We start from the raw sequence: 26,342 nt of genomic DNA, 5'->3' as shown, positions 1-26,342 counted from the left end.
AGCTGGTTGTGAGTGGATGTGATTCGGGGTACATACATCAGAGTTGTAGATAAACTCCAGTATAGGTGGAAAGTCGGGGGTATTGTGCCAGGGCTGGCGCTGCCACGAGGTGAACCAGGCAGCTACTGAGGCTGGCAGGATAGCGGGGGGGTGCAAAAACTGCTAGCTTTTTGTTTAAAACACTGGAACCAAAAGCCATCTGGAAACCAAGGAAGCTGCCCAAAGGTCAGAGGCAGTACTTCCTGCTCTCAGTTTCTGACAGTTGCTGAGAGTGGGAAGAGACTGCAGAGTGGTGATTGGAGGAGCTGCTGCTTATTGACTGTATGAGAAAGAAAAAGTGATAGACCCAACTACTTTATGGAAAAGAGTTCGACTTTGTGTGGTTTGACTCGGTTGAACCTGCGGGTGACATCTGCCGGAGGGTCTCCACACAGCACAATTGCCAAAGTTGGTACCTAGATTCTTCTTTACCGGTTTTATAACCAATGAAAGCCACATTGTTAAAAACATGAAAACCTCTTTCAGATGCTGGGAGCCCCAATATATGTGCTATTTCAAAACAACGAGGGGACTGGATACTATTCATATGTAGTAAACAGGGACATTCCATTTGACCATCATGAATGATGCAGTAATTTCATAATTTTTTAGAGTTCAGCAATTAAATTAAATGTTAGCTACCATGATTTCCACTTTGTAAAGTCATGAGAAAGTCACATGGTTAAAATTACAAACAACTTATTTTGATTCAACAAATTCTGCTTTGAGGTTTAAATGGTGGCCAAGAAGTTCCCATTTATATGGATTTGCAATACTGATTATACCTAGAAAAAAAACTTGATACTGTGTGCACAGCATTGGTCAGAGGCATTTACTGTGTGCTGCATATGATGCACTATATCGGCGTTTATTTCATTTGATTCCTTTTATCAAAATAACAGATTTTTAAAAAATTTAATGTTTCAACCTGAAAAATAATATTGATGAGGGGCTCTGAGGCTACAACAATTTCTCAAATTAATGAGGGAAATATAAATTTAATCCAATAAACTTGATGTTAAATATTTTGATTTTGTTAGTTTAATCTCATTATTCCAGACTGTCATTTACATCAACAACATACCTGCCCCTGTTGAAATCACAATTACAGATGATTGTAAAAATACGTATTCTGGACTGTGATGGTATACAACAGGGTTTTCCAAACTTTTCCAGCCACGGAAGACTTTTGAATTCCCATGTGTACTGAAGGAACCCCTGAGAAACATCCATATTGAAGAATTAAAACACACAAAATGATTATTATTATGCTATCGTGTAAACATACAAATCCAAAATTCAAAGATGTTTCAATGTCTTATATGTATATGTTTATTATATTTTTAAAAATCTGTTCTTCAACAAATACTTCCAATTGTTGCCTTTTTATAATTTTTGCGCATGCACGCGCGTGCGCACACTCACATTTTCTCTCTCTCTCTCTCCCTCACCCATTCACCCTCCCTTTGGGCTCTTGTGGTCCCAGCTGTTCTTGGGTCCCCACCCTCCCGACTCTTCTTGACCCCAACTCTGACTCCTTTTGACCCCAGCTCTTTTCAGGCCCCAGCTGAACTGACTGCGGAACCCAGTTTGGGAACTCCTGGTTTCAGTATCAGAATAATACAGCCCATTTTTTCTCCTCCGAATAATTCATTAATGTCACAGCTCAGGTTCTTCCATCTGTCAATCTCAATTATTAAACAAAATCATTCTGGAATTATAGATTTGTTCGCAGCGCATAGCTGCAAAGAAAATTAAATATTTTTTGGAGCAAATTTGTATATTGCACTAATATATTACAGGATTTATTATTGAAATCTCTGTTATGTCTATTGGAAAAATACTGGGAATAAATTGATGTGCCATCCTTTTTGGAAATAATCCCTTGTGCTTTGAAAGAACCAGTCAGAAAATAATTATTTGTGATAAATGATGCTCAAATCATATTATCGGAACATTAATCAAAGTACAGCGATTTAAACAAAAAATACTAAAAGTATCAGTACAACTGTTTGAAAGTTTAATACTGAGCCAGTGTTTTAAAGGGTCGTTATAGCATGTGTCATGTATTTAGTTTTGCCTGAATTACTTTATGAAGATCTCAGCGGACTGCAACCTATTGAATCAGTAAAAGTGAATGCTTTGTATATATTTACACTTCTTAAATCATTCTTGTATTAATAAAAGGATGTGGATACTGTGTTGTATCTGTCAGTATGATGGTGATTAGATTGGCTTTGCTATGGGTTGCTTTCACAAGCTTCTATAAACATGTGAAGAGAAAAAGATTAGTAAAAACAAATGTAGGTCCCTTACAGTTAGAAGCCAGGGAAATTATATTGGGGAACAAAGAAATGGCAGAAGAAGTGAGCACACACGTTGGTTCTCTTTCCACAAAAGAGGGTGCAAATAACCTCCCAGAAATGTTCGGGAACCAAGGGTCTAGTGAGAGGGCAGAACTGAAGGAAATCAGTATTAGCAAGAAAGTGGTGCTGAGGAACTTAATGGGGTTTGTTATGATGCCCACGGGTATCGTCAATAGGTCTCCCCAGGGGCCTCGTAGAATACAAGCCCCCCTATTAGACGAGTGGAGGGTCGCCCAGTAGAGAAGGATCAGTTGGGGGGGGGGGGCAGGGTTTAAAACCAGCTGGCTCTATTCAGGCAGGCGGTCGAAAGACTGTGGGCTGGTGTTCAGAATACATTGTAAATAAAGGGTAATTGGTGATGGCAGGCATGCCTCGGTAAGACTACAAGAGTTAAAGGCTGATGAATCACCAGGGCCTGATAATCTACATCCCATAGTATTAAAGGAATCCCTACAGTGCAGAAAGAGGTCATTTGGCCCATCGAGTCTGCACCAACAACAATCCTATCCAGGCCCTATCCCCATAACTCCACATATTTATCCCACTAACCTATGCATCCTGGAACACTAAGGGGCAATTTAGTATAGCCAATGCACCTAACCCGCACATGTTCCAAAATTCTATAGACTCTGGAGCAGTTCCTACAGATTGAAGGGTGACAAATGTAATCCTACTATTTAAAAAGGGAGGGAGAACTGATATAGGCTCCCACTTGTTATATTTAGTCCGACGGGGTTTCCCTCATCCTGTCAGGAGGAGGAGGATTGTATCTTCCTGATATATGCCATTTGTGGATGTCTTGACACTTGATTCTCCCTCTTCTTGTTGTTGGGGTCTCCTTGGTGGAAGATGGGTCCAGCTGATGATGGGGCTTGAGCAGCACCTCCAGTGTGGATGGAGACGAGTGATGCTGGTTTTGTTGTGAGCCCCAGGGTGGTGTGAGAACCCTTGGTTTACTGACTCTTTTATCTGTCTTAATATCTCCTAATTTCTTGGGCAGTATAGGCAAAGGTAGCACCAATTTTGAAAATTTGTATTTGGAAGGTGTGTAGATTATACTCCTAGTGGAAGGTATCCTGTTATCTGTGGGGCCCGTGGGTGTGTTTAGAACCTGTTTTATCTGCTTCCCATGAGGATGTGTAGCTCTGCTCTTGTTAAACTGGATGAGGGATGTGTACATTGTTACTCCACATCTTGAATTTGGGGTTGTATCCTGATGTTCACCTCCTGAGGTATCCTTCCATTGTTTGAAGGTTTTAGGATGCTGTTCAATGTTCCAATTGCTTGTATTAAACCCCAGAGGGGCTCCCTCACCCTGTGTAACATGGTCCTTGTTATCCTGTGGATGAGGGTGTGTACCATTGTGCCATGTGCTCATGGCTTTATCCTGTTATCCCACACTCTGTGTAATATCCCCCCTACCATACTCGTTATGCACCCATGACTGTGTGGCCAAATTCCCCTCCAATTCGATTTTCAAGTTTGCTGATGACACCACCGTAGTGGGACAGATCTCAAACAATGACGAGATGGAGTACAGGACTGAGATAGAGAATCTGGTGAACTGGTGCGGTGACAATAATCTCTCCCTCAATGTTCTTGGCAGACAGGATTAAGGAGAATCCCAAGGCATTTTCATACGTTAGGAACAAAAGGGTTGTCAGGGAAAAAATCGGACCTCTCAGGGACAAAAGTGGGGAATTATGCTTGGAGCCCAAAGAAGTAGGGGAGATCCTAAATGAATACATTGCGTCGGTATTCACAAAGGAGAGGGATGTGTTGACTGGGAGTGTCTCGGAGGGGAGTGTTGAACCGTTGGAGAAAATCTCCATTACAAAGGAGGAAGTGTTAGGTTTGTTAGAGAATATAAAGACTGATAAATCCCGAGGGTCTGATGGAATCTATCCAAGGCTGCTCAGGGAGATGAGAGATGAAATCGCTGGGCCTCTGACGCAAATCTTTGTCTCGTCACTGGACGCAGGTGAGGTCCCAGAGGATTGGAGGATAGCTAATGTGGTCCCGTTATTTAAGAAGGGTAGGAAGGATAACCCGGGTAATTATAGGTCGGTGAGCTTGACGTCCGTGGTGGGGAAGTTGTTGGAGAAGATTCTTAGAGATAGGATGTATGCGCATTTAGAAAGGAATAAACTCATTAACGATAGTCAGCATGGTTTTGTGAGAGGGAGGTCATGCCTCACTAACCTGGTGGAGTTTTTTGAAGAAGTGACCAAAATGGTTGACGAGGGAAGGGCCGTGGATGTCGTCTATATGGACTTTAGTAAAGCGTTTGACAAAGTCCCTCATGGTAGGCTGGTGAAAAAGGTTGGATCTCATGGGATAAAGGGGGAGGTGGCTAGATGGGTGGAGAACTGGCTTGGTCACAGAAGACAGAGAGTGGTAGTGGAAGGGTCTTTTTCCAGCTGGAGGCCTGTGACTAGTGGTGTTCCGCAGGGCTCTGTATTGGGACCTCTGCTGTTTGTGATTTATATAAACGATCTGGAAGAAGGTGTAACTGGGGTGATCAGTAAGTTTGCGGACGACACAAAATTGGCAGGACTTGCAGATAGTGAGGAGCATTGTCAGAAGCTACAGAAGGATATAGATAGGCTGGAAATTTGGGCAAAGAAATGGCAGATGGAGTTCAATCCTGATAAATGAGAAGTGATGCATTTTGGTAGAAATAATGTAGGGAGGAGCTATACGATAAATGGCAGAACCATAAAGGGTGTAGATACGCAGAGGGACCTGGGTGTGCAAGTCCACAGATCCTTGAAAGTGACGTCACAGGTGGAGAAGGTGGTGAAGAAGGCATATGGCATGCTTGCCTTTATAGGACGGGGCATAGAGTATAAAAGTTGGGGTCTGATGTTGCAGATGTATAGAACGTTGGTTCGGCCGCATTTGGAATACTGCGTCCAGTTCTGGTCGCCACACTGCCAGAAGGACGTGGAGGCTTTGGAGAGAGTACAGAGGAGGTTTACCAGGATGTTGCCTGGTATGGAGGGGCTTAGTTATGAGGAGAGATTGGGTAAACTGGGGTTGTTCTCCCTGGAAAGACGGAGAATGAGGGGAGACTTGATAGAGGTGTATAAAATTATGAAAGGCATAGATAGGGTGAACGGTGGGAAGCTTTTCCCCAGGTCGGTGGTGACGCTCATGAGGGGTCATAGGTTCAAGGTAAAGGGGGGAGGTTTAACACAGATATCAGAAGGACATATTTTACACAGAGGGTGGTGGGGGCCTGGAATGCGCTGCCAGGCAAGGTGGTGGAGGCGGACACGCTGGGAACGTTTAAGACTTATCTAGACAGCCATATGAACGGAGTGGGAATGGAGGGATACAAAAGAATGGTCTAGTTTGGACCAGGGAGCGGCGTGGGCTTGGAGGGCCGAAGGGCCTGTTCCTGTGCTGTATTGTTCTTTGTTCTTTGTCAACAAAACGAAGGAGATTGACATCAACTTCAGGAAGCGTAGAGGAGAGCATGCCCCTGTCTACAGCAACGGGGATGAAGTAGAAAGGGTCGAGAGCTTCAAGTTTTTAGGTGTCCAGATCACCAACAATCTGCCCTGGTCCCCCCATGCCGACACTATAGTTAAAGCCCACCAACGCCTCTACTTTCTCAAAAGACTAAGGAAATTTGGCATGCCAGCTACGACCCTCACCAATTTTTACAGATGCACCATAGAAAGCATTCTTTCTGGTTGTATCACAGCTTGGTATGGCTCCTGCTCTGCCCAAGACTGCAAAAAACTACAAAAGGTCATGAATGTAGCCCAATCCATCACGCAAACCAGCCTCCCATCCATTGACTCTGTCTACATTTCCCACTGCCTCGGCAAAGCAGCCAGCATAATTAAGGACCCCGCGGACATTCTCTCTTCCACTTTCTTCCTTCAGGAAAAAGATACAAAAGTCTGAGGTCATGTACCAACCGACTCAAGAACAGCTTCTTCCCTGCTGCTGTCAGACTTTTGAATGGACCTACTTTGCATTAAGTTGATCTCTGCACCCCAGCTATGACTGTAATACTACGTTCTGCACACTCTCGTTTCCTTCCCTATGAACGTTATGCTTTGTCTGTATAGCAGCAAGAAAAAATACTTTTCACTGTATGCTAATACATGTGACAATAATAAATGTCACATGTATTATGCACCTATTCATGGTCTCTTTGGATAGTCCTGACATACATTTAGTATAGAATTTGGTTAGCTCCTCTACTATCCTAGCTGTAATGGTTCTAAAGGGTGTGGCTTCAGGGAATCGGGTGGGTATATCCGCGATAGTGAGCAAATATCGATTTCCCTCTGCAGGGGCCCAATGCAGTGGCAGTCAATTAGGACCCTGGTAAAATGTTCTTCTAACACTGGGATAGGGAGCAATGGTGAGGGTTTGATTACTGCTTGTGGTTTTTCTGTTACCTGATAGGGATGAAAGGTTCAACAAAAAGTGACTAGATCTGTGTATAATCTGGGCCAATGAAATTCTTTGAATTTTTGTTTGGGTTTTCTTTATTCCGAGATGTTCCCCTAATGGATTCACCAGATCTATCTTCAGAATTTCTTTCCTATACTCGGAAGGTAGTACAATTTGGTGTACTTCTATCCATTTGTCCTTTGCCCTAACATGTGGCAGTTGCCATTTTCTCATTAATATGTTCTCCTGTACATTGTAACACTCTAATGCATTGAGCTTCCAATGCTGAATGCGCTGTCTGATAGATTTAATTTTGAATCCCTCTGCTGCAATTCAGCCAACCTCTTTGAATTGAACACAACGGTCTCGTTCTTTGTGTCTGTCTCATTCTCATTCAGTTTACTAAAGATAGTATCAGGTAATCTGATTTCACTTGCCTCATCCAGGGCTCGCAACTCCTCCCTCATTTGTCTTAATTGATAAATCTGTGATTGTGTCACTATGCTATCCGAAAATACCCCAGGATTGTCTGCTATCTAATCTCTCTGGCTGGATTTGCTACTAGCTGTTTGACTATAGTAGGCATCAGCACCATCTGTGATCCTGCTATATTATTCCCTAGAATGAATTGAATGCATGCACATAGTTTTATCTAGAAATTACTCCTTGTTCCCAACTATATCTGTGATACTTGAACTCAGATGCTCTTCCCATCTCTGGCTGAAGAGCCCAACTCTGGACGGCGTGGTGGCACAGTGGTTAGCACTGCTGCCTCACAGTGCCTGGGTCTTGGATTTGATTCCTGGCTTGGGTCACTGTCTGTGTGGAGTTTGCAGATTCTCCCCTTGTCTGCGTGGGTTTCCCCTGGGGGCTCCAGTTTCCTCCCACAGTCCAAAAATGAAGGCATGTAAAATCACCGGCTCCAACGCACCCCTCCCTGATAAGCTCAATGCATTCTACGTCCGTTTTGAGCAAGAGGTCAGCGAGAGCATGCCCTCCATCCTGGAAGCCCTGGATGAACCTGTATCTGGGGTCACTATTGCAGATGTCAGAGCAGTCTTCTCAAAGGTCAACCCACAGAAAGCAACTGGCCCAGATGGGGTACCCGGACAAGCACTCAGATCCTGCACGGATCAGCTGGCGGGGATATTCACAGACATCTTCAACCTCTCTCTACAACAATCTGAAGTCCCTATCTGCTTCAAGAAGATGACCATCATCTCGGTACTGAAGAAAAACCAAGTAGCGTGCCTTAATAACTATCTGCCGCTGGCTCTGACATCCATCATTATGAAGTGTTTCGAAAGGCTAGTCATGGCATGAATCAGTTCCAGCCTCCCGCACTACCTCGATCTACTACAGTTTGCCTACTGCCGCAACACGTCCACAGCAGACGCTATCTCCCTGGCCCTACACTCAACCCTGGAACCCTAGATAACAAGGACACCTATGTCAGACTCTTATTTATTGGCTACAGCTCAGCCTTCGACACAATTATTCCCACAAAACTCATCTCCAAACTCCGTGGCCTGGGCCTCAGCACCTCCCTCTGAAACTGGATCCTGAACTTCCTAATCCTTAGACCACAATCAGTAAGGATAGGCAACAATACCTCCTCCACGATCATCCTCCACATCGGTGCCCTACAAAGCTGTGTTCTCAGCCCCCTACTATACTCCTTATACATTTTTGACTGTGTGGCCAAATTCCCCTCCAATTCGATTTTCAAGTTTGCTGACGACACCACCGTAGTGGGTCGGATCTCAAACAATGATGAGACAGAGTACAGGAATGAGATGGAGAATCTGGTGAACTGGTGCGGCAACAATAACTCCCCCTCAATGTCAACAAAACGAAGGAGATTGTCATCGACTTCAGGAAGCATAAAGGAGAACATGCCCCTGTCTACATCAATGGGGACGAAGTAGAAAGGGTCGAGAGCTTCCAATTTTTAGGTGTCCAGATCACCAACAACCTGTCCTGGTCCCCCCATGCCGACACTATAGTTAAGAAAGCCCACCAACGCCTTTACTTTCTCAGAAGACTAAGGAAATTTAGCATGTCAGCTACGACTCTCACCAACTTTTACAGATGCACCATAGAAAGCATTCTTTCTGGTTGTATCACAGCTTGCTATGGCTCCTGCTCTGCCCAAGACTGCAGGGAACTACAAAAGGTTGTGAATGTAGCCCAATCCTTCACACAAACCAGCCTCCCATCCATTGACTCTGTCTACACTTCCCGCTGCCTCAGCAAAACAGCCAGCATAATTAAGGACCCCACACACCCCGGACATTCTGTCTTTCACCTTCTTCCGTTGCGGAAAAGATACAAAAGTCTGAGGTCACGTACCAACCGACACAAGAACAGCTTCTTCCCTCCTGCTGTCAGACTTTTGAATGGACTTACCTTACATTAAGTTGATCCTTCTCTGCACCCTAGCTATGACTGTAACACCCCATTCTGCACACTCTCGTTTCCTTCTCTATAGCGCGCAAGAAACAATATTTTTCACTATGTTAATATATGTGACAATAATAAATCAAATCAAGAAGACGTGCGGGTTAGGTGGATTGGCCATGCTAAATTGACCCTTAGTGTCAGGGGGACTAGTTAGGGTAAATGCAAGAAGTTATGGGGATGGGGCCTGGGTGGGATTGTGGTTGGTGCAGTCTTGATGGGCTGAATGGCCTCCTTCTGCACAGTAGGATTCAATGAACTCTGTAAGACATTCCCATTTCCCAACATCCACCTTAAACAAATCTGAGTCAAATCCAACTTATTGTTACTACACAATACTAGGAGGATGACTCAGTCTGGGAAGCATCTTTGCCTGATCCAGCAAAGATATTGAAATTGCCTTTACGAAGCTTACTGCACTAGTTTGGCTGTAAGACTTTAAAAGTGGCCGCTGCTGTTAGCTGGCTTGTTGTTTGATGTTAAACTGGCCTCCTGTCAGATGTTATAGTGCCCTTTCTGCTTCTACAGGAGTTGACAGTTATACCTAGTTCTCTCTTTGTGGAGGATCAAAGTGAATTCCTACATGCTGTGGCACACCTATGTTTTGTCTCAGGAGATGTGAAAGGAAACCTCAAGATCCTGTACGATATCGGGGAATGCTTGGTTGGAAATAAAAGCAGAACAAGGAGTGTTCTGTTGAACTTTTCAAATTTAAAGTATATGGGCCCGATTTTACCATTTGGAGTCTAAGGGCCAGTTCCGGGCATAATGCAGATCCGAGCCCGGAATCCTCTTTGCAGCTCGCCCATACGCTTTTTGCCGGCTCCAGTCTGATCCGCACAGTGGATGGGGCTTAGCGCTGCCAGAACGATCGGAGCTCTGAACTGCGCATGCGCAGTTCGAAAAAAAATCCGAAGCAGCGCGCCCGGGTGCGAAAGAAAAAAACAGCAGAGGAGGGGGGAGGATGGACTTGGGAGAATCTTGCAAACTGAAAATAATGTAGCATCTTCTTTGTGCTGCCTAATTATCTATGGGAAAGATAATTGAACTACAGTGTCCTAGTGAGCAATTAGTGACCTGTATAATACATTTGTGATCTGTAACTGGATTGTTGATGTCCCTGTAGCCATGAGCCAGGTGCTCAAATGTTCAGAGTCATGTGGTGAACTTGGAAGAATTGTCCCCGTGGTGGAACTTGGTCGGAAATAAGATTCAAGGAGACTACTAAATCTGGGAAATCAACTATAGTGAAAAGAAATTTGTATTGGCAACTCTTCTCTCACATTCCATGGCAGATGTGCCCCTACTTATGAATGTGATTTGCATGGGCAACGTTGGGTATAGCTAATCTGCCTCTGGAGCAGCCTTGGATCCTTTCTTTCATCTTGTTTTCATCTGAACATTGCACAGAATTAGAGGAATTCCCTTTGGAAGATAATATCAAAATTATAATCGCAGGAACGAAAAACCTGACAATCAATAATTTGGGGAAATATTTCAAAATATGGATGGGGGGATTTTTATTCTGCAGGTCGCTTACAGCGCGGATCTGGAACGGACCAGAAGATGGTAAAGTGGGATTTGGTGGTAGAGTTGGGTGCGTGCTAATGCATTTAAATCGTCGGGCCGCCCGATTCGGGCGCGGACCGGACCCGCGCCCGAATCGGGTGTCGGTAAAGCCGCAATCTGCTCGGATTTGGGTGCAGATCGCGTTAAAGGCCCGACGCCCGACTTTACTGCGATTTTGGGCACGGAGTTTTGGTAAAATCGGGCCCTATGTGTTTATAAATTAGTGTCTTGTTAGTAGTACTTGCTTTGTTTAATTCTTGTATAGTAAAAGTTTTGTTTAAAACATGAAATCTTGTGGCATAAGCATTTCAGTTAACAACTACGAGTTCAAATTTTGTAAAAGTCTGTACTGATATCGTAAGATTTGTTTTTTCAGTTTTGATCAAATGAAACTGTTATGATTTAGTAGATCATAAAGTAGGAGGAGTTGGCCTTTCAGCCCATTGAACTTGCTCTGCCATTTGAGAAGATCACGGCTGATTTGATTGCAGCCTTAACTCCATTTTCCTGCCTGTCCCTAAAACCCTGGACTCCTTTGACAATCAAAAGTCTGAATATTTTCAAGTCTGAGTTAGACAATGATGTGGAGATGCCGGCGTTGGACTGGGGTAAACACAGTAAGAGTTTTAACAACACCAGGTTAAAGTCCAACAGGTTTATTTGGTAGCAAATGCCATTAGCTCTGAAGCTTTGAAGGCAAGACTACTTGCCTTCAAACAACCGCACAACCTCAAACAGACCATTGTCCGCAGCAAGCTACCCAGCCTTCAGGAGAACAGTGACCATGACACCACACAACCTTGCCACAGCAACCTCTGCAAGACGTGCCGGATCATCGACACGGTTGCCATCATCTCACGTGAGAACACCATCTACCAGGTACATGGTACATACACTTGCAACTCGGCCAGCGTTGTCTACCTGATACGCTGCAGGAAAGGATGTCCCGAGGCTTGGTACATTGGGGAAACCATGCAGACGCTACGACAATGGATGAATGAACACCGCTCGACAATCACCAGGCAAAACTGTTCTCTTCCTGTGGGGGAGCACTTCAGCGGTCATGGGCATTCAGCCTCTGATCTTTGGGTAAGCGTTCTCCAAGGCGGCCTTCACGATAGACGACAGCGCAGAGTCGCTGAGCAGAAACTGATAGCCAAGTTCCGCACACATGAGGACGGCCTAAACCGGGATCTTGGGTTTATGTCACACTATCAGTAACCCCCACAGCTTGCCTCCTGGACTTGCAGAATCTCACTGACTGTCCTGTCTGGAGACAATACACATCTCTTTAACCTGTGCTTAATGCTCCCTCCACTCACATTGTCTATATCTTTAAGAGCTGGTTGGCTGTAGAGATTCGCATTCTAATCAGTATTCTGTAACTTGATTTTGTGTCTCTGTGCCCTGTTTGAGAGCAGATTTCCACTCCATCTGACGAAGGAGCAACGCTCCGAAAGCTAATGGCATTTGCTACCAAATAAACCTGTTGGACTTTAACCTGGTGTTGTTAAAACTCTTACTGTGTTAGACAATGATCCCAGCTTCCACTGCTCTTTGGGGAAAAGAATGTCAAAGACTGACGACCCTCAGAAAAGAAATTCTTCCTCATCTCCATCTTAAATTGGCAATCCCTTATTTTTGAACTGTCTCTCCTAGTTTTATATCCCCCCCACCCCCGAATGGAAACATCCTCCAGCATCTAATCTGTCAAGTCCCCTCAAATTCTTATATGTTTCAATCAGATCACCTCTCATTCTTCTAAGCTCCAATGCGTATAGGCACAAAATGCTCAATCCTTCTTCACAAAAATACTGATTCATCCCAGGAATCAAACTAATGAACCTCCTCTGAACTACTTCCAATGCAAGTATAACCCTCAAGTAAGGGGACAAAAACGGTGCACAGTACTCCAGGTGCAGCCTCACCAATGCCCTGTATGTCTATAGAATGGCCTGTTAAAGAAATCTTTTAAAGAACAACCTACTTTGCAGCAAATTACAATATTACTTATTTTGCGCTTACAGTGGCCACTGGGAGTTACCAGAAGGATCTGCTCAAAGGTGTTCTATTACAACCACTTCTTCCACAGATCATATGAATATATTCAAGTCTTTATAGGTATAATCACATTAGCTGTCTTTCATATAGATCTAAACGGATGAATATGTTCAATTCTTTACAGATTTAATCACATTCGTCAATACAGTGGATTTCCTAGCTTGTTTACCCAGTAGGTCTTTACCAGAGTACAATTACAGCCATAGTTAAATTACTTGGTGGTTGTAGCTTTTTCTTTCTAGAGCATTCCATTCTTTGTGTGCCTTCATTTTATTCGAGTCATGCTATCCTCTCTAACCCCGTCAAGCCATGCTGACCTATGTTTTCTAAGTTAGCCCTTTATTTATATTCTACTTTCTCAAACCTCTCTACTTTTATACTCCATTCCCCTTGCAATAAAAGTTTAATTTGCCTTCCTAATTGCTTGATGTACCAGCATGCTAATTTTCTGTGATTCATGTACAAGGATACTATCTACTGTACCGCCGCATTCTGCAGACTCCCTTAAATATTCTCATATGATTTTCTCCAATATTATTTCTGTGTTTAGAAATAGCACTGTAGAAGTTTTTCCTTAAGGCCCCATTATCATTGCAATAGATGCTTTTGAAGCCAAACTATTTATAGTCTTTGTGCTTCTCTGCTTTTTGTGTCAATACATGTCAAAGTGTTTACTCGCAGCATAAATTGGTGGCGGGTTTTGGAGTGAAATGAAGCTCATTTTTAACTTTTAAGCTTTTCAATTCTGTTTATAATGGCGGGTGGGAGGATGAATTTTTTTTGTACTGAAGAAAGTAGTATGATATCTGCCAAGTGTTTAGACAATATTTGATTGAAATAAGAGATGATAAAAGACGTGTAGTGATGTGTATTGAAAAGTGACTTGTCTGTAGAGAATGGAGGATACTAAGATTTTGATCTCAGGAGATGGGTGGGGCTTCCAGGATCAAACTGTTGATGTTTACCAGGTAGAATGCTTTAATTATGAATTTTATATTGTGGTTACGATATTATGTGGGACAAAAGTGCATATCAAATGTGATTTCATAAATGGACAAAGTGGTGTACAAAGCTTTGGATCATAATTCTAATTATAGAATCAATCTCCAGGGAGATGAAGAATTTCAATGTAGTTGTGAAGCAATCTTCAGAAATTTCTACAGCATTTATTGGCAATTGTTAATACATAGGAAATGTTGGTTTGTATTGGTAGAATTGTGAAGATCTAACATCAGTGACTTGTATTGGCTATATTAATGTTTGAAAAGTACTCAGACTGTTGTTTCCAAATGACTTTTTTGTTCAACAGAGGATAAAAAAGGAGATAAACCAGTGATTTAGGTGGTCACTGAAACAGGGTAAGAAAAATCCCATTGTAGTTATACAACAAGTCTGATGTTTAGGCCTCCACTCAATAAGAGAATGCTTTTAAGAACATAAGAAATAGGAGCAGGAGTAGGCCATCTAGCCCCTCGAGCCTGCCCCGCCATTCAGTAAGATCATGGCTGATCTGAAGTGGATCAGTTCCACTTACCCGCCTAATCCCTATAACCCCTAATCCCCTTACTGATCAGGAATCCATCTATCCGTGATTTAAACATATTTAACGAGGTCGCCTCCACCACTTCAGTGAGCAGAGAATTCCAGAGATTCACCACCCTCTGAGAGAAGAAGTTCCTCCTCAACTCTGTCCTAAACTGACCCCCCTTTATTTTGAGGCTGTGCCCTCTAGTTCTAGCTTCCTTTCTGAGTGGAAAGAATCTCTCCACCTCTACCCTATCCAGCCCCTTCATTATCTTATAGGTCTCTATAAGATCCCCCCACAGCCTTTTAAATTCCAACGAGTACAAACCCAATCTGCTCAGTCTCTCCTCATAAGCAACACCCCTCATCTCTGGTATCAACCTGGTGAACCTTCTCTGCACTCCCTCCAAGGCCAGTATATCCTTCCGCAAATAAGGGGACCAATCCTGCACACAGTATTCCAGCTGCGGCCTCACCAATGCCCTGTACAGATGCAGCAAGACATCTCTGCTTTTATATTCTATCCCCCTTGCGATATAGGCCAACATCCCATTTGCCTTCTTGATCACCTGTTGCACCTGCAGACTGGGTTTTTGCGTCTCATGCATAAGGACCCCCAGGTCCCTTTGCACAGCAGCATGTTGTAATTTTTTCCATTTAGATAATCCAATTTGCTATTATTTACTCCAAAGTGAATAACTTCACATTTGTCAATGTTATACTCCATCTGCCAGATCCTCGCCCACTCACTCAGCCTGTCCAAATCTCTCTGCAGACCTTTTCCTCTTATGGTGAAGTGGGAACTGCCTAATAACTTTCATGGACTAATGTAATTTGCTTCTATCTGTGCAAATGTGTTTTCTGTTTTGTTTTAAGATGAAAATTCTGATTTGGTGTTAGAGGATGTGATTACTTATGATTGTGTGTTCTATCTATTCCTGTCCATCTATAATGTATTCAATTATTCAGATTAATTTGTGATAGTACTTAAGTCCATGCTTCCCAAACTCTTTCCAATGTGGCTCAATTTTAACATTTAAAAATGACTCAAGACGCCAACAAAAACAACGTTGCAATAAAGTAGCATAGTAATGTGCAGTATATAATTATTAAAGTCCCTGAAGCTACTTCATGAAGGAAACCTCGGACATTCTTACATTGACACATAGTTACACCGCAGCACTGCAGTCAATCAAAGGGTCCATTGCCAGCAGTTTGACTTGTAATTGGTTACTTCATATTGTCGGGATAATAAGAGTGGGTGGGTGATTGAAGAATTCTCAGAAACAAGCCAGAAAGTAAAAAGTAATGATTAAAGCAATTCCTAAATCATTTTAAAGACAGCAAATTAAAGATTGGGGCATACATGAGGTTAATGTAGAAACTGAAATATTATAAACTTTAAGAAAACTTTTAAAACCAATAGATTTCCATTTGTTCATATCAAGAAATATTCCATCAATTCAACATTCGTTTTTCAGAGCCAGAAAAATTGTTCAATAATTTTGAACTTAAATATGCCATTAAAAAATCAGTTACACCTCGTTGAACAGAGCCCAACCTTTTAAAGGGTTTTAACATAATTCAATATGTTCATATGGTAGGACCAGTAAGTCAATTCAAATGATTTGTGTCTGTGCAGATTTCATCAGTGCACCTTGTGGAAGAATAGAGAACTATTGATTTCTACATTTAATTGATCATATGTGGACTTCAGAAGATGTAATGATCGTGAACACAGTTTTGCTGTCATTACAATGGCAAAATTAAGGCCATTAATCGTATAGAGTTTCCAGAGTGTGTTCCATTTCTCTTTTCAGTTATAGGAATGATATTAGCTGTCTGCCAGTCCTCTGGCACTATTCCCTTCTGTAATGATTTGTTACACATTTATTTAATGGTGCCTCAGCTATCTTTTCCTTAACTTCTCTTAGAATGCATAAATGCAATTCATCCAGACTGGGAGTTTTATGCTGTCTTACCTTTTTTGATAATGCATGCGTGCGTGGTGGGAAAAGATGAAGTGGCCTTCTACACTGGCAACAGTGCATCTGATGTGGAGATGCCGGCGTTGGACTGGGGTGAACACAGTATGAGTTTTAACAACAGGTTTATTTGGTAGCAAATACCATTAGCTTTCGGAGCGCTGCTCTTTCGTCAGATGGAGTGGAAATGTGCTCTCAAACAGGGCGCAGAGACACAAAATCAAGTTACAGCTACAGTATTCTGTAACTTGATTTTGTGTCTCTGTGCCCTGTTTGAGAGCACATTTCCACTCCATCTGACGAAGGAGCAGCGCTCCGAAAGCTAATGGTATTTGCTACCAAATAAACCTGTTGGACTTTAACCTGGTGTTGTTAAAACTCTAACAGTGCATCTACCAGGGATGTCATGGGACCCTGGACCAAAGCTGAGTGAAGTTGGGATGCAAGTTGTGGGGTTTTGTAGGAGCACAGGCTTTCTGGGAACCCTCCCCTTCTTGATGCTAGGTTCCTCTATCGATCACTATCGAGTACCTGATAATGAGGGACCTCACACCCTGGGAGGCTGCTGGCAGGATCGCTGAGGCATCACTAAATTGCGGTGGCCATGAAGATAATGGCTCATTAGCAAGCAGCCAGGAATCCCGCAAAAGCCCCTTCCACCCTCTGACTTAATCAGGAGAGGTTTTTCCACTGTCAGAAGACTGACTCGGGGACTGTCCCGTGACCGAGTGGGCATGGCCACCAGGGTTCCTACCACAACTGGTTGCATTAAATCCAACCTCTTGTTGGATAGTGAGGTAAAATAGCTTTTCAGTATTTCTGTTATTCATTATCATTACCTGAGTTTATCTTTTGCATGGTTCCTTGGCCTTTTCCTTATGCTAATTATTTTTGGTTATTTATGTTCCTGTAAAATACCGTACCTTCACTTAGTTTTGTAATTTCTTTTTACTTCTCTTTTTTCTGACATTTACATATTCCTTTTTAGCATTTTTCCAATACTGTCTATGTACAGTACATAGTGTATTCCTTTTTCTCCAATTTCAATTTTGACTTGACCTCTATTCATCCATGGTGTTTCATTAATGGCTAGTTTCTTCTTGTTTTTTCAGCAGAATGTCTTTTTCCTGAACTCCATTTTGAATATTTGCCACTGCTGTTCTCTCTTTAAGTCTAGCTTTAGCTTTTTCTAAGCTACAGGAAGTTTTTTTTATGAGGTACGAAGGAATCGTGCTTCACATGCATGCAACTCTGCATCTCAAAACTACAGAATGCATAACCAAAGGATAATTTACAATACTTCTGTTTCGTGACTTGGATGAAAACAATTTACATAAATTATTTTATTCCTCCGTGTTCTTAGCTCCTTATATTACCGTCTCACGGTCACCAGACCATTCCTTAGATATTAGAAATATCTAATTAGAATTCACTTGGGTTAATTTACTTTTACACTCGAGTAGCTATAAAGTTGCATGGTGAAACTACTGAAATATAAACATTACCCTTAATGTACTTAAACTAAGTTGAAAATGTTTTGGTACCTTATAATTGATCCTAGTTTTAATTGAAATTGGGTTCTGTTTTCGATAAAATGATTTACGATAAAGTGCTTTCTAATGAATTCCAAGTGAATTAACCCAAGTGAGAGGCACAAGATCCTGAGAGAAGCTGATAAGTTTGCAACTGTTATCTGTCTAGGTGAAGCCCATTCTAGTACTTCTGTTGAAAACATGTGAAATTCTCTTGTGCCACTTCTGCTGTTCCTTATTTTGTTGGTTACTAGATGACATTTTAACCCATTTTTTGTAAATATGGCTACTAGCAACTTCTGTTTGAATTTGGTAAAACCAGAGCCAGAGGAAAGTTGTTAGTTGCAAGCTCACAAAGGTAGCACAGGAATTTGGTCTGGCAACAAGTTGCAATTGGCATTGAGTTGCTGATCTCAGCTAAGTTGCTGCTCAAGGTTAATGAAGAAAGGGACATTGATTTTTGTAAGTGTGCCCTGTACCAGTCCTTGAATCCTGTGTACTTGGAAACCAATTGTGAAAGTAGTTTATTACTTATTTGGGGAAAAATGCCTGCAAATGTTTCAAGTTACTCTGAGGCATACTGTGCTTTACTGTACTAGCTGTAAAAAAAAATGTAGTTGCATGCTAAATATCAAAAACTGATGCTTTATTACAAGATTGTCTGCTGTTTGTAGGGCTATTAATTTGAATTCCGTGGGATAAAGTGTATTTGCAATGTATAGCAATTTACTTTTGTAGAATGTTTTAAGGGTGTTTGGAAAATGAATAGGTGACTGAGCAAAATGGAATGAGGTACCACTCCACATTTCTTAGGTGGAAAGGAATGAATGACCTTTTGTTTGCAAACCAGTCTGATTTTTGAGTGGTGGGGGGATGGTGGGGACTAAACCTGCATCAGTAAGTTGCATTGATAATTTGCTGGAAACTTAAAAGACTAAATAATATGATGTGCCTCTGTGTTCCATTAGTTTTATTTATTTTGTGTGTGATCTGTATCCTTTTTGACCATATATGGATAAAATAATTTAAACATCAATTGTGGAATTTGTGTTGGAATTATTTTTATAATTTCATGTTTCCAATCCTCCTTATTGTAGTTGTTCGGGCAATAAATTTATGTTAACTGAAAAGAAGTGTTTAATTTTACTTGATTTTCTATTTTCTTTCTTCCTTGTTCAAATAAAAGGTATTGGAAAGAATGTGATCTGCGAGAAAGCAGCTACTTCAGGGGATGCCTTCAAAATGGTGAAAGCAGCTCGTTACTATCCTAAACTCATGAGTATTGTCGATAATGTGCTTCGGTTTCTACCAGCATTTGTCAAGATGAAGCAACTGATTGAAGAAGGCTATGTTGGTAATGTAATGATCTGTGACGTACGTGTATATTGGGGCAGTCTTCTCAGTAGCAAATATAACTGGATCTGTGATGAACTGATGGGTGGGGGTGGACTTCACACAATGGGCACCTATATAGTAGACCTCCTAACTCATTTGACCAATAAGAGGGCTGAGAAGGTCCATGGCCTGCTGAAAACCTTTGTGAAACAAAATGACAACATTCATGGAATCCGACACGTCACGAGTGATGACTTCTGCTTCTTCCAGATGTTAATGAATGGTGGTGTGTGTAGCACTGTTACACTCAACTTTAATATGCCTGGCTCATTTATCCACGAAGTCATGGTTGTGGGATCCACGGGACGTTTGGTTGCTCGAGGAACAGACTTGTACGGACAAAAAAACACTTCCTTCAAGGAGGAGCTGCTGCTTGCTGATACCATGTCAATTAATACACCTGGGCTGCTAGAGAAAGCATTCAGTGATATTCCCCTCATGTATTTAAAAGGCATTATTTACATGGTGCAAGCCTTGAGCAAGTCCTTTAAGGATCAAGAGGATCGGCGCACCTGGGCGCACAAGCCAGTTTCAATGGCTGCTTCCTTTGAAGATGGCCTTTATATGCAAAGTGTTGTGGATGCTATTAAGAGATCGAGCAGGTCTGGAGAATGGGAAGTTATCGCTATGATAACAGAAGAACCAGATTCCAATCAGAACCTATGTGATGCCTTGCAACGTAATAATCTGTAGTAGAGTGGACACATTTTATCGAAAACAGAACCCAATTTCAATTAAAACCTTAAAATAAGGTACCAAAACATTTTCAACTTAGTTTAAGTACATTAAGGGTAATGTTTATATTTCAGTAGTTTCACCATGTAAATTTATAGCTACTCGAGTGTAAAAGTAAATTAAACCATCCTATTCCATTCTGGAGTTCTGAAAATCCTAAATTTTGATCAGCGTGTCTCTGTTGATTATTTCAGCAAGCTGCCGTTTAACTGTAATTCATATGCAAAATATGAGAACTCCACAGGTATTGAAATGATATGTGCTTGGTCATTCCTAAAGCCACCTTGGAAATGACACATTCAGCATTACAAAATCAAAACCTACAGGCAGAAAAACAGAAGTGTATATCCATAGAAATTTAAGTGATGATTCCAATAGTAAGGCAGAATTGAAAATTATGGTTGTCTATAAATTGGGCATTTTCCTGTTTGGCATTGCTGCATGTCTTTGGCCCTGTTCATTTAAAATTCCAAAAGAAACCAAGCCCCAATCCTAAACATTTTCCCTCTTCCCTGAAGTTAAATTGCATATTTAATGTGAAGATAAATCTAGCTCTACTCGTGAATTGGAAGTTTGTTGCAAGCCAGATAATTCTTAGTCTGTGGTTTTCAAACTTTGAATAAATACTGATTCTGATTTTGGAGAGGGTGATGTCATGGGTGTAGTTCTTTCTGTGGAACCCAATGTTATCGCCATAACCTTTTTTAAAAGAGAGGACCAAGTGAGTCAAACAAATCACCTTATTCAGATAGGAAACAGAAATCATAAGCAGTTTTGTGTAAGTGCTGGTGCCTTTAAGCTATTGAAATCATCAGATTTGCTTAAAATTTGGTAAATAAAGTAAAACTGTGATGACATGAACTGTGTAGAATGAAGGTATCTAATTATCTGTCGTGCCTTATGTGGGCCAGCTTCTACATCCCTGTCCTGCCTTTATGTACGTACAAACCAAATGTCTGAGCACACTAACCTGGTCAATTGTCAGACATTTGTTGACTGTTAATATTGGTCATCATTTCAAGGCATATAATTATTCTTTAGTATTTAAGCAATTAAAATAAGATTTTTTTTTCAATACAATGTTTACAAACTGACGGTTCTGTTCAAACAAAGGTTTAGTTCATGAAACTGACTACTGATAGGACTAGGGGTAAAACAAATGCTGAGCACCAGTCAAGCCCATAAGATACATATTTTCCACGTGGGAAAGAGTAATGTTCTGGTTTATGAAAGACTCATTAGAAGGGTGGGGAAGGGATTCTAGTTTATTAAGGTTTTCTGAATGTATATCTGTATTTGAACAGCATTGCAAAAATGGCTGGAATGTTTTTGTAATGTGCTATGTTTGTTTTCCACTTTGAATATTGACAATATGAAATACCAATTACTGTAATAACCATAAAACATGTTTATGGACCTGAAGGTCTTAGTTTTTAAATACATCCAAGTTGTGCATTTTTTTGTCATAGTTTTTTAAAAAGTCTAAATTTACTTTTTCAAACTGTTTGTATATGTTGACTCCAAAGAGATATTTATTACAGTCTTTAGTGTTTTTATTAAGATGTGTTTGCTTTGCAAGATTGTTCAAGATGGGGAATAAATTAGTGTTCAAATATGCAGCTAGGCTGTTTCGCTGAAATAGTTGAACTGTACAGAAAATTGGTTGACTATAGATATTTATTTTTTGTTAAATTCGGATATATGGGTTATTTATATGGCGGTTTGTTTTCCATTGATAGGGCTTCAAACATTAAACTTAGTTTTCCTATGTAAATTGCTTAAAATAAAAATGTTTATTTAAGACTATTTTTGTTGTTAAAGTATTGGTATCCTAGTAATATATAGAGCTTTGGGAAATAGCTTTGTGTCCATATGCCACATAATTGCTATACAAAAGACAAATCGGTATTTTAGTTGATAATGCAATTAAATCTTATTTATGGGCACAAACCTATTAATTCTTAGTGGGTGGTTTTTAAATGATACAAATAAAGTGTGAGACAAAACACTGAAAACACTGTCTGTCTTTGGTTTGAATACTGTCCTGGTCTGCACCCAGGAATTGCAGATTTTGCTGTATTTGGGGAATATGCCTGTTATGTGTTCTGTCTTTGAGTTCTAGCATGTTGTTAAAACTGTTGAAAGTTTCTGAACCAGTAAACTATTTACTGTGTGTCAGAAATAAAAATGGAGTTTTAAAACTGACTTTTTGGTTTGCTTTTAAAAAAAACAACTGCATAAATCCTCAGTGTATTATTACATGCAGTTCACTTCATAGCATGGTGATTAGTTTATTCAGTAGTGTGCATCAATCATTACCACTTTCATATCGATCATTCTCCTGTCGAGGCAAACTTTGGGAGAAGAATATCTCTTGAGGACAGAAATATGTACAAATGTGTTTTTTAAACTCATCCTGTGCACAGGTCATTTCTGTATTTTTGTTGTGAGGAGAAAGGCATTGCTAAATTAGTGCATGGACTGGATTTGATAACTTTGAATGATAGCTCAGCTGAGAACCATAGAATCCCCACAGTGCAGAAGGAGGCCATTCGCACCCACTTGTGTCCTTTTACTATCTCGTGACTTCAATTGGAAAGTGTGAAGATGTGAGCTGAGACTAATGCCCTCCAGTTTCAACAGTTGCACATAATGATTGATGGAATTCCACTTGGTGCTGGCTGTTTAGACAGTGTCAACAGCTTTGGGGGAGACATCCTCAGTCACAAGCATATCACCTAAATTACTTTGCATAGCTACCAGGCTCAGTGATGCAATTCAAATGGCAGATTTGCCTTGACTGAGTTACATGAGTTTTGTTGTAATATTTTTTGTAAATATTTTTGTATCATATCTATTATATTTTCCAAAGTCTGCATCTATGTTTCTAAAGGGGTTTGCCTGTGTAAATTGTAATTTCTAATGCCCAACATAAGGGATTAAACAAAATACATTTTTAATTATACATTTCACAATGGAACGATTAAATTTATCCAATATATTTTATTTTATCTTGAACACTTTAATTTCCCTAATGGCTGGATTTGGAATTTAGTACCTTTCTGGCACTGAATTTGGTTTGTGCTTTTTAAAAAAATATATTTATTCATTTTTTATGGGGTGCAGGCATCGCTGGCTGGGCCCAGCATTTATTGCTCATCCCTAATTGCCCTCCATTGCAGAGAGCATTTGAGAGTCAATCACATTGCTGTGGTTCTGGAATCACATGTCAGCCAGACTGGGTAAGGACAGCAGATTTCCTTCCCTAAAGGATGTTAGTGAACCAGATGGGTTTTTTTTTAATGACAATCGACAATGGTTTCATGGTCATCGTTAGACTTTTAATGTAGAGATTTATTGATTTCAAATTTCACCATCTGCCTGGGATTCAAACTCAGGTCCCCAGAACATTACCCTGGGTTTCTGGATTCTAGTCTAGTGACAATACCACTGCACCACTACCTCCCCCTAAACTTGTGTTGTGTTTTTAATTTCTTAGGATGCATTACTTCTGATCTCCAACTGTATTGATAAGTGGTTAGGAGAGATTTAGGATAACCTGGGACTAAAAAAACTGATAGATCAGGATAGGCTAATTTAGAATGAATATAGTATAGAAAAATCACAAAGTACCTGGAGTTACAAAGGTACTGTTTGGATAGAAACACATCTAACCACTATTAGAGAATTTAAACATGTAGTTCTATGATTCTATGATTTTTTGAAAAAATATATCCTATTCTGTATTAAAAGCGCACACTTTGGCTAATGGCATAATACTCTCAACTATGGTGAGAGATAGCTGAGTAAAAAGAACCACATTCCTTGAAAACAATACAGCTACTGAGTGAAGCAAAAAAATCCTCTTATCAGCATGGGTCTCAGTTCGAGCAATCCCAGACAGTCAAATGAATAGAGCTATACAACTTCCCGATAAGGAGTTGCTGGGAGACACTGGGAAAGAATTCTCAAACTCGACAGACCTACGTATTTCCATGATGTCAGAGAGTAAAATGTTACTGGCCCAGGTATATGATCTATACTAGTAATGATTAGCTCACGTCTGGCTGGGTGAGCAAAGGGAATGGGCAAATGATTTTTGAAACTTGTATAATTGTATATTGAAAACAATGCAATTTAGAATAATTTGGGCTGCCTCAAATTGTTCTCCCATGTGCGTGGACTAAGTCTGGGCAATAAAGTACGTCTTCAGCCAGAATTACTGTCTCTGTGAGTTCTTTGTATTTGCTGAGCCATAATTAAGAAGAGAAATCTCTCACGTGAAAGCCAGCATTATACATAGTCTCTGAAAACGCTCCTGCAATAGGGTGAGAGAGAGACCAAAATCAAAAAAAGTGACATCAACTGGCATTTATATATTTTATTCCTTCCAGAGATGAGTATCATCAGGTGACACAGCAGTTGGCACTGATGCCTTACAACACCAGGGAACCGGGTTCGATTCCAGCCTTGGGTGACTGTGTGGAGTTTGCACGTTCTCCTTGTCTCTGCATGGATTTCCTCTGGGTGCTCCAGTTTCCTCCCACCATGCAAAGATTTGCAGGTTAAGTTGATTGGCCATGCTAAAGTGCCGCTTAGTGTCCGAGGAACTAGCAGGGTAAATACATGGAGTTATGGGGATAAGGCCTGGGTGGAATTGTGGTCGGTCTGAGTCTGCCCTGAAAGAGCATCTTGCCCAGTTCCTCCCCACCCCTGCCTTATCCCCATAACCCTATGCATTTACCATGGCTAAACCACCTAACCTAAACAAGTAGTTTTTCCCTCTTGTTGGTTCTCTCACCACCTGCCACAGGCCCAGTATAACAGATATATCCTTCAGAATTCAACTCAGTCATTAGTGGCTGAGCAACTCTTGGTGATGAACATTGAAGTCCCCCACCCAGAGTACTCCGTATCAGCTGAGAGAAAGTGGTGGCTTGTAATGAGCGGGCAGTTTCCTTGCTCATGATTGATCTAATGCCATGAGACTTCCAGAGTAAATGTTAAAGACTCTCAAGGCCACTCCCTCCTGACTGTATAGCAGTATTCTGCCACCTCTGGCATGCCAGTGAGACATAATGTACATAGGAATAACAAGGGAGGAGTCTGCGACATTAACAGTGAGGTATAATTCAGACTATGTCAGGCTGTTAACTAGTCTATGGGGCAGCTCTTCCAATTTTGATACGTACCTAGGTGTTGATGAGGAGGGCTTTGCAGGGTTGACTGGGCAGGTGTACCTTCATCATTTCTGGTGCCTCGGTTGTTGATGGATGGGCCATCCTGTTTTGTTAATTTTTCTGTGACGTTTTGATAGAACTGAATGGGTTGTTCGGCCATTTTAGAGGGCATTTAAGGGACAATCACGTTGCAGTGGGTCTGGAAGCTTGGGTTTGGTATTTATGGGAGCAGAGTACCTGAGAGGGGAGAAATGAAAGGCACCAAGAGGGGAGAAGATAAGTAAAAGTCATGGGCTAGGGTCCAAAGGAGTAGCTGAAATATGAATGAACATAGGCAATAGAGCAAAAGGAGGGAGGATTCTGGAGTTCTATGGATATTTCAAAGGGACGCAATGGGAATGGGGAAGATTGGTTTTGAGAGCCACATTTTCATTGCAGTGCCTAAGATGGATGGCTTTTCCTGCTAAACTCCTGACCAAATGAAAAGAGTAAAAAATGTAAAGAGATAAGTTAAGGAAAGAAGCAAAAAGACAGATCGAGGAAACAGCAACTGAAAAAGAATCAGGTAAGAGAGAGAACATGGGCTGGATTTTATATTTTCCAGGTTGAGAGAGGCAGAATGGGGTGTACAATCCACATGCCCTGCCCCTGCAGCATGGTCAATTGAGCATCAGCTGGCCAATTCATGGCACTCTAAAGAAGGCAACATCCGTAGCAGACACAAACAGTGGAACAGCAGCAGGTGAGAGCATACCTTTTTGTGGACTGTTGTCAGCAGTGTCTCTTTCAGAACTCTTGCTGTGTGAGGAAATAACAGCTGAGCACATCTGTCCCATTCTCCTGCATAATAAGTGTTAAGAAAAAGTCACATTCGACCTTTTAACTCTTGTCTCTCCACCTAGGTTGAAAGACTACCTGACTATTCCCAGCACTTTGTGTCAAATTCTCACAATTTCTTGCAGATACCAGGCTAATTGGAAGGGCTCCGATCACGTTCAGCCCCACGATTCGACAATGACTTCCTGCTTTTCATCGGACTTATTGTGAGACATTTCATCAGAGCGTGTGGCTCACTCCATT

General features: G+C 41.3%; 1 protein-coding gene across 1 annotated transcript in view; it reads left to right on the top strand.

Annotated features, from left to right (window-relative positions):
- Positions 1 to 22,286, top strand: part of gfod2 (glucose-fructose oxidoreductase domain containing 2) — a 47,418-nt gene extending 25,132 nt beyond the window's left edge. The window contains exon 3 of the mRNA XM_078210967.1: positions 19,139 to 22,286. Coding sequence (XP_078067093.1) covers positions 19,139 to 20,040 — 902 coding nt within the window. The 3' untranslated portion in view covers positions 20,041 to 22,286. The remainder of the gene's footprint in view (positions 1 to 19,138) is intronic.
- Positions 22,287 to 26,342: the final 4,056 nt, after the last annotated feature.

This window comes from Mustelus asterias, chromosome 4, assembly GCF_964213995.1.
Source record: "Mustelus asterias chromosome 4, sMusAst1.hap1.1, whole genome shotgun sequence".
NCBI classification, from domain to species: Eukaryota; Metazoa; Chordata; class Chondrichthyes; order Carcharhiniformes; family Triakidae; genus Mustelus; species Mustelus asterias.
This window is presented reverse-complemented; position numbering and strand designations above follow the sequence as displayed.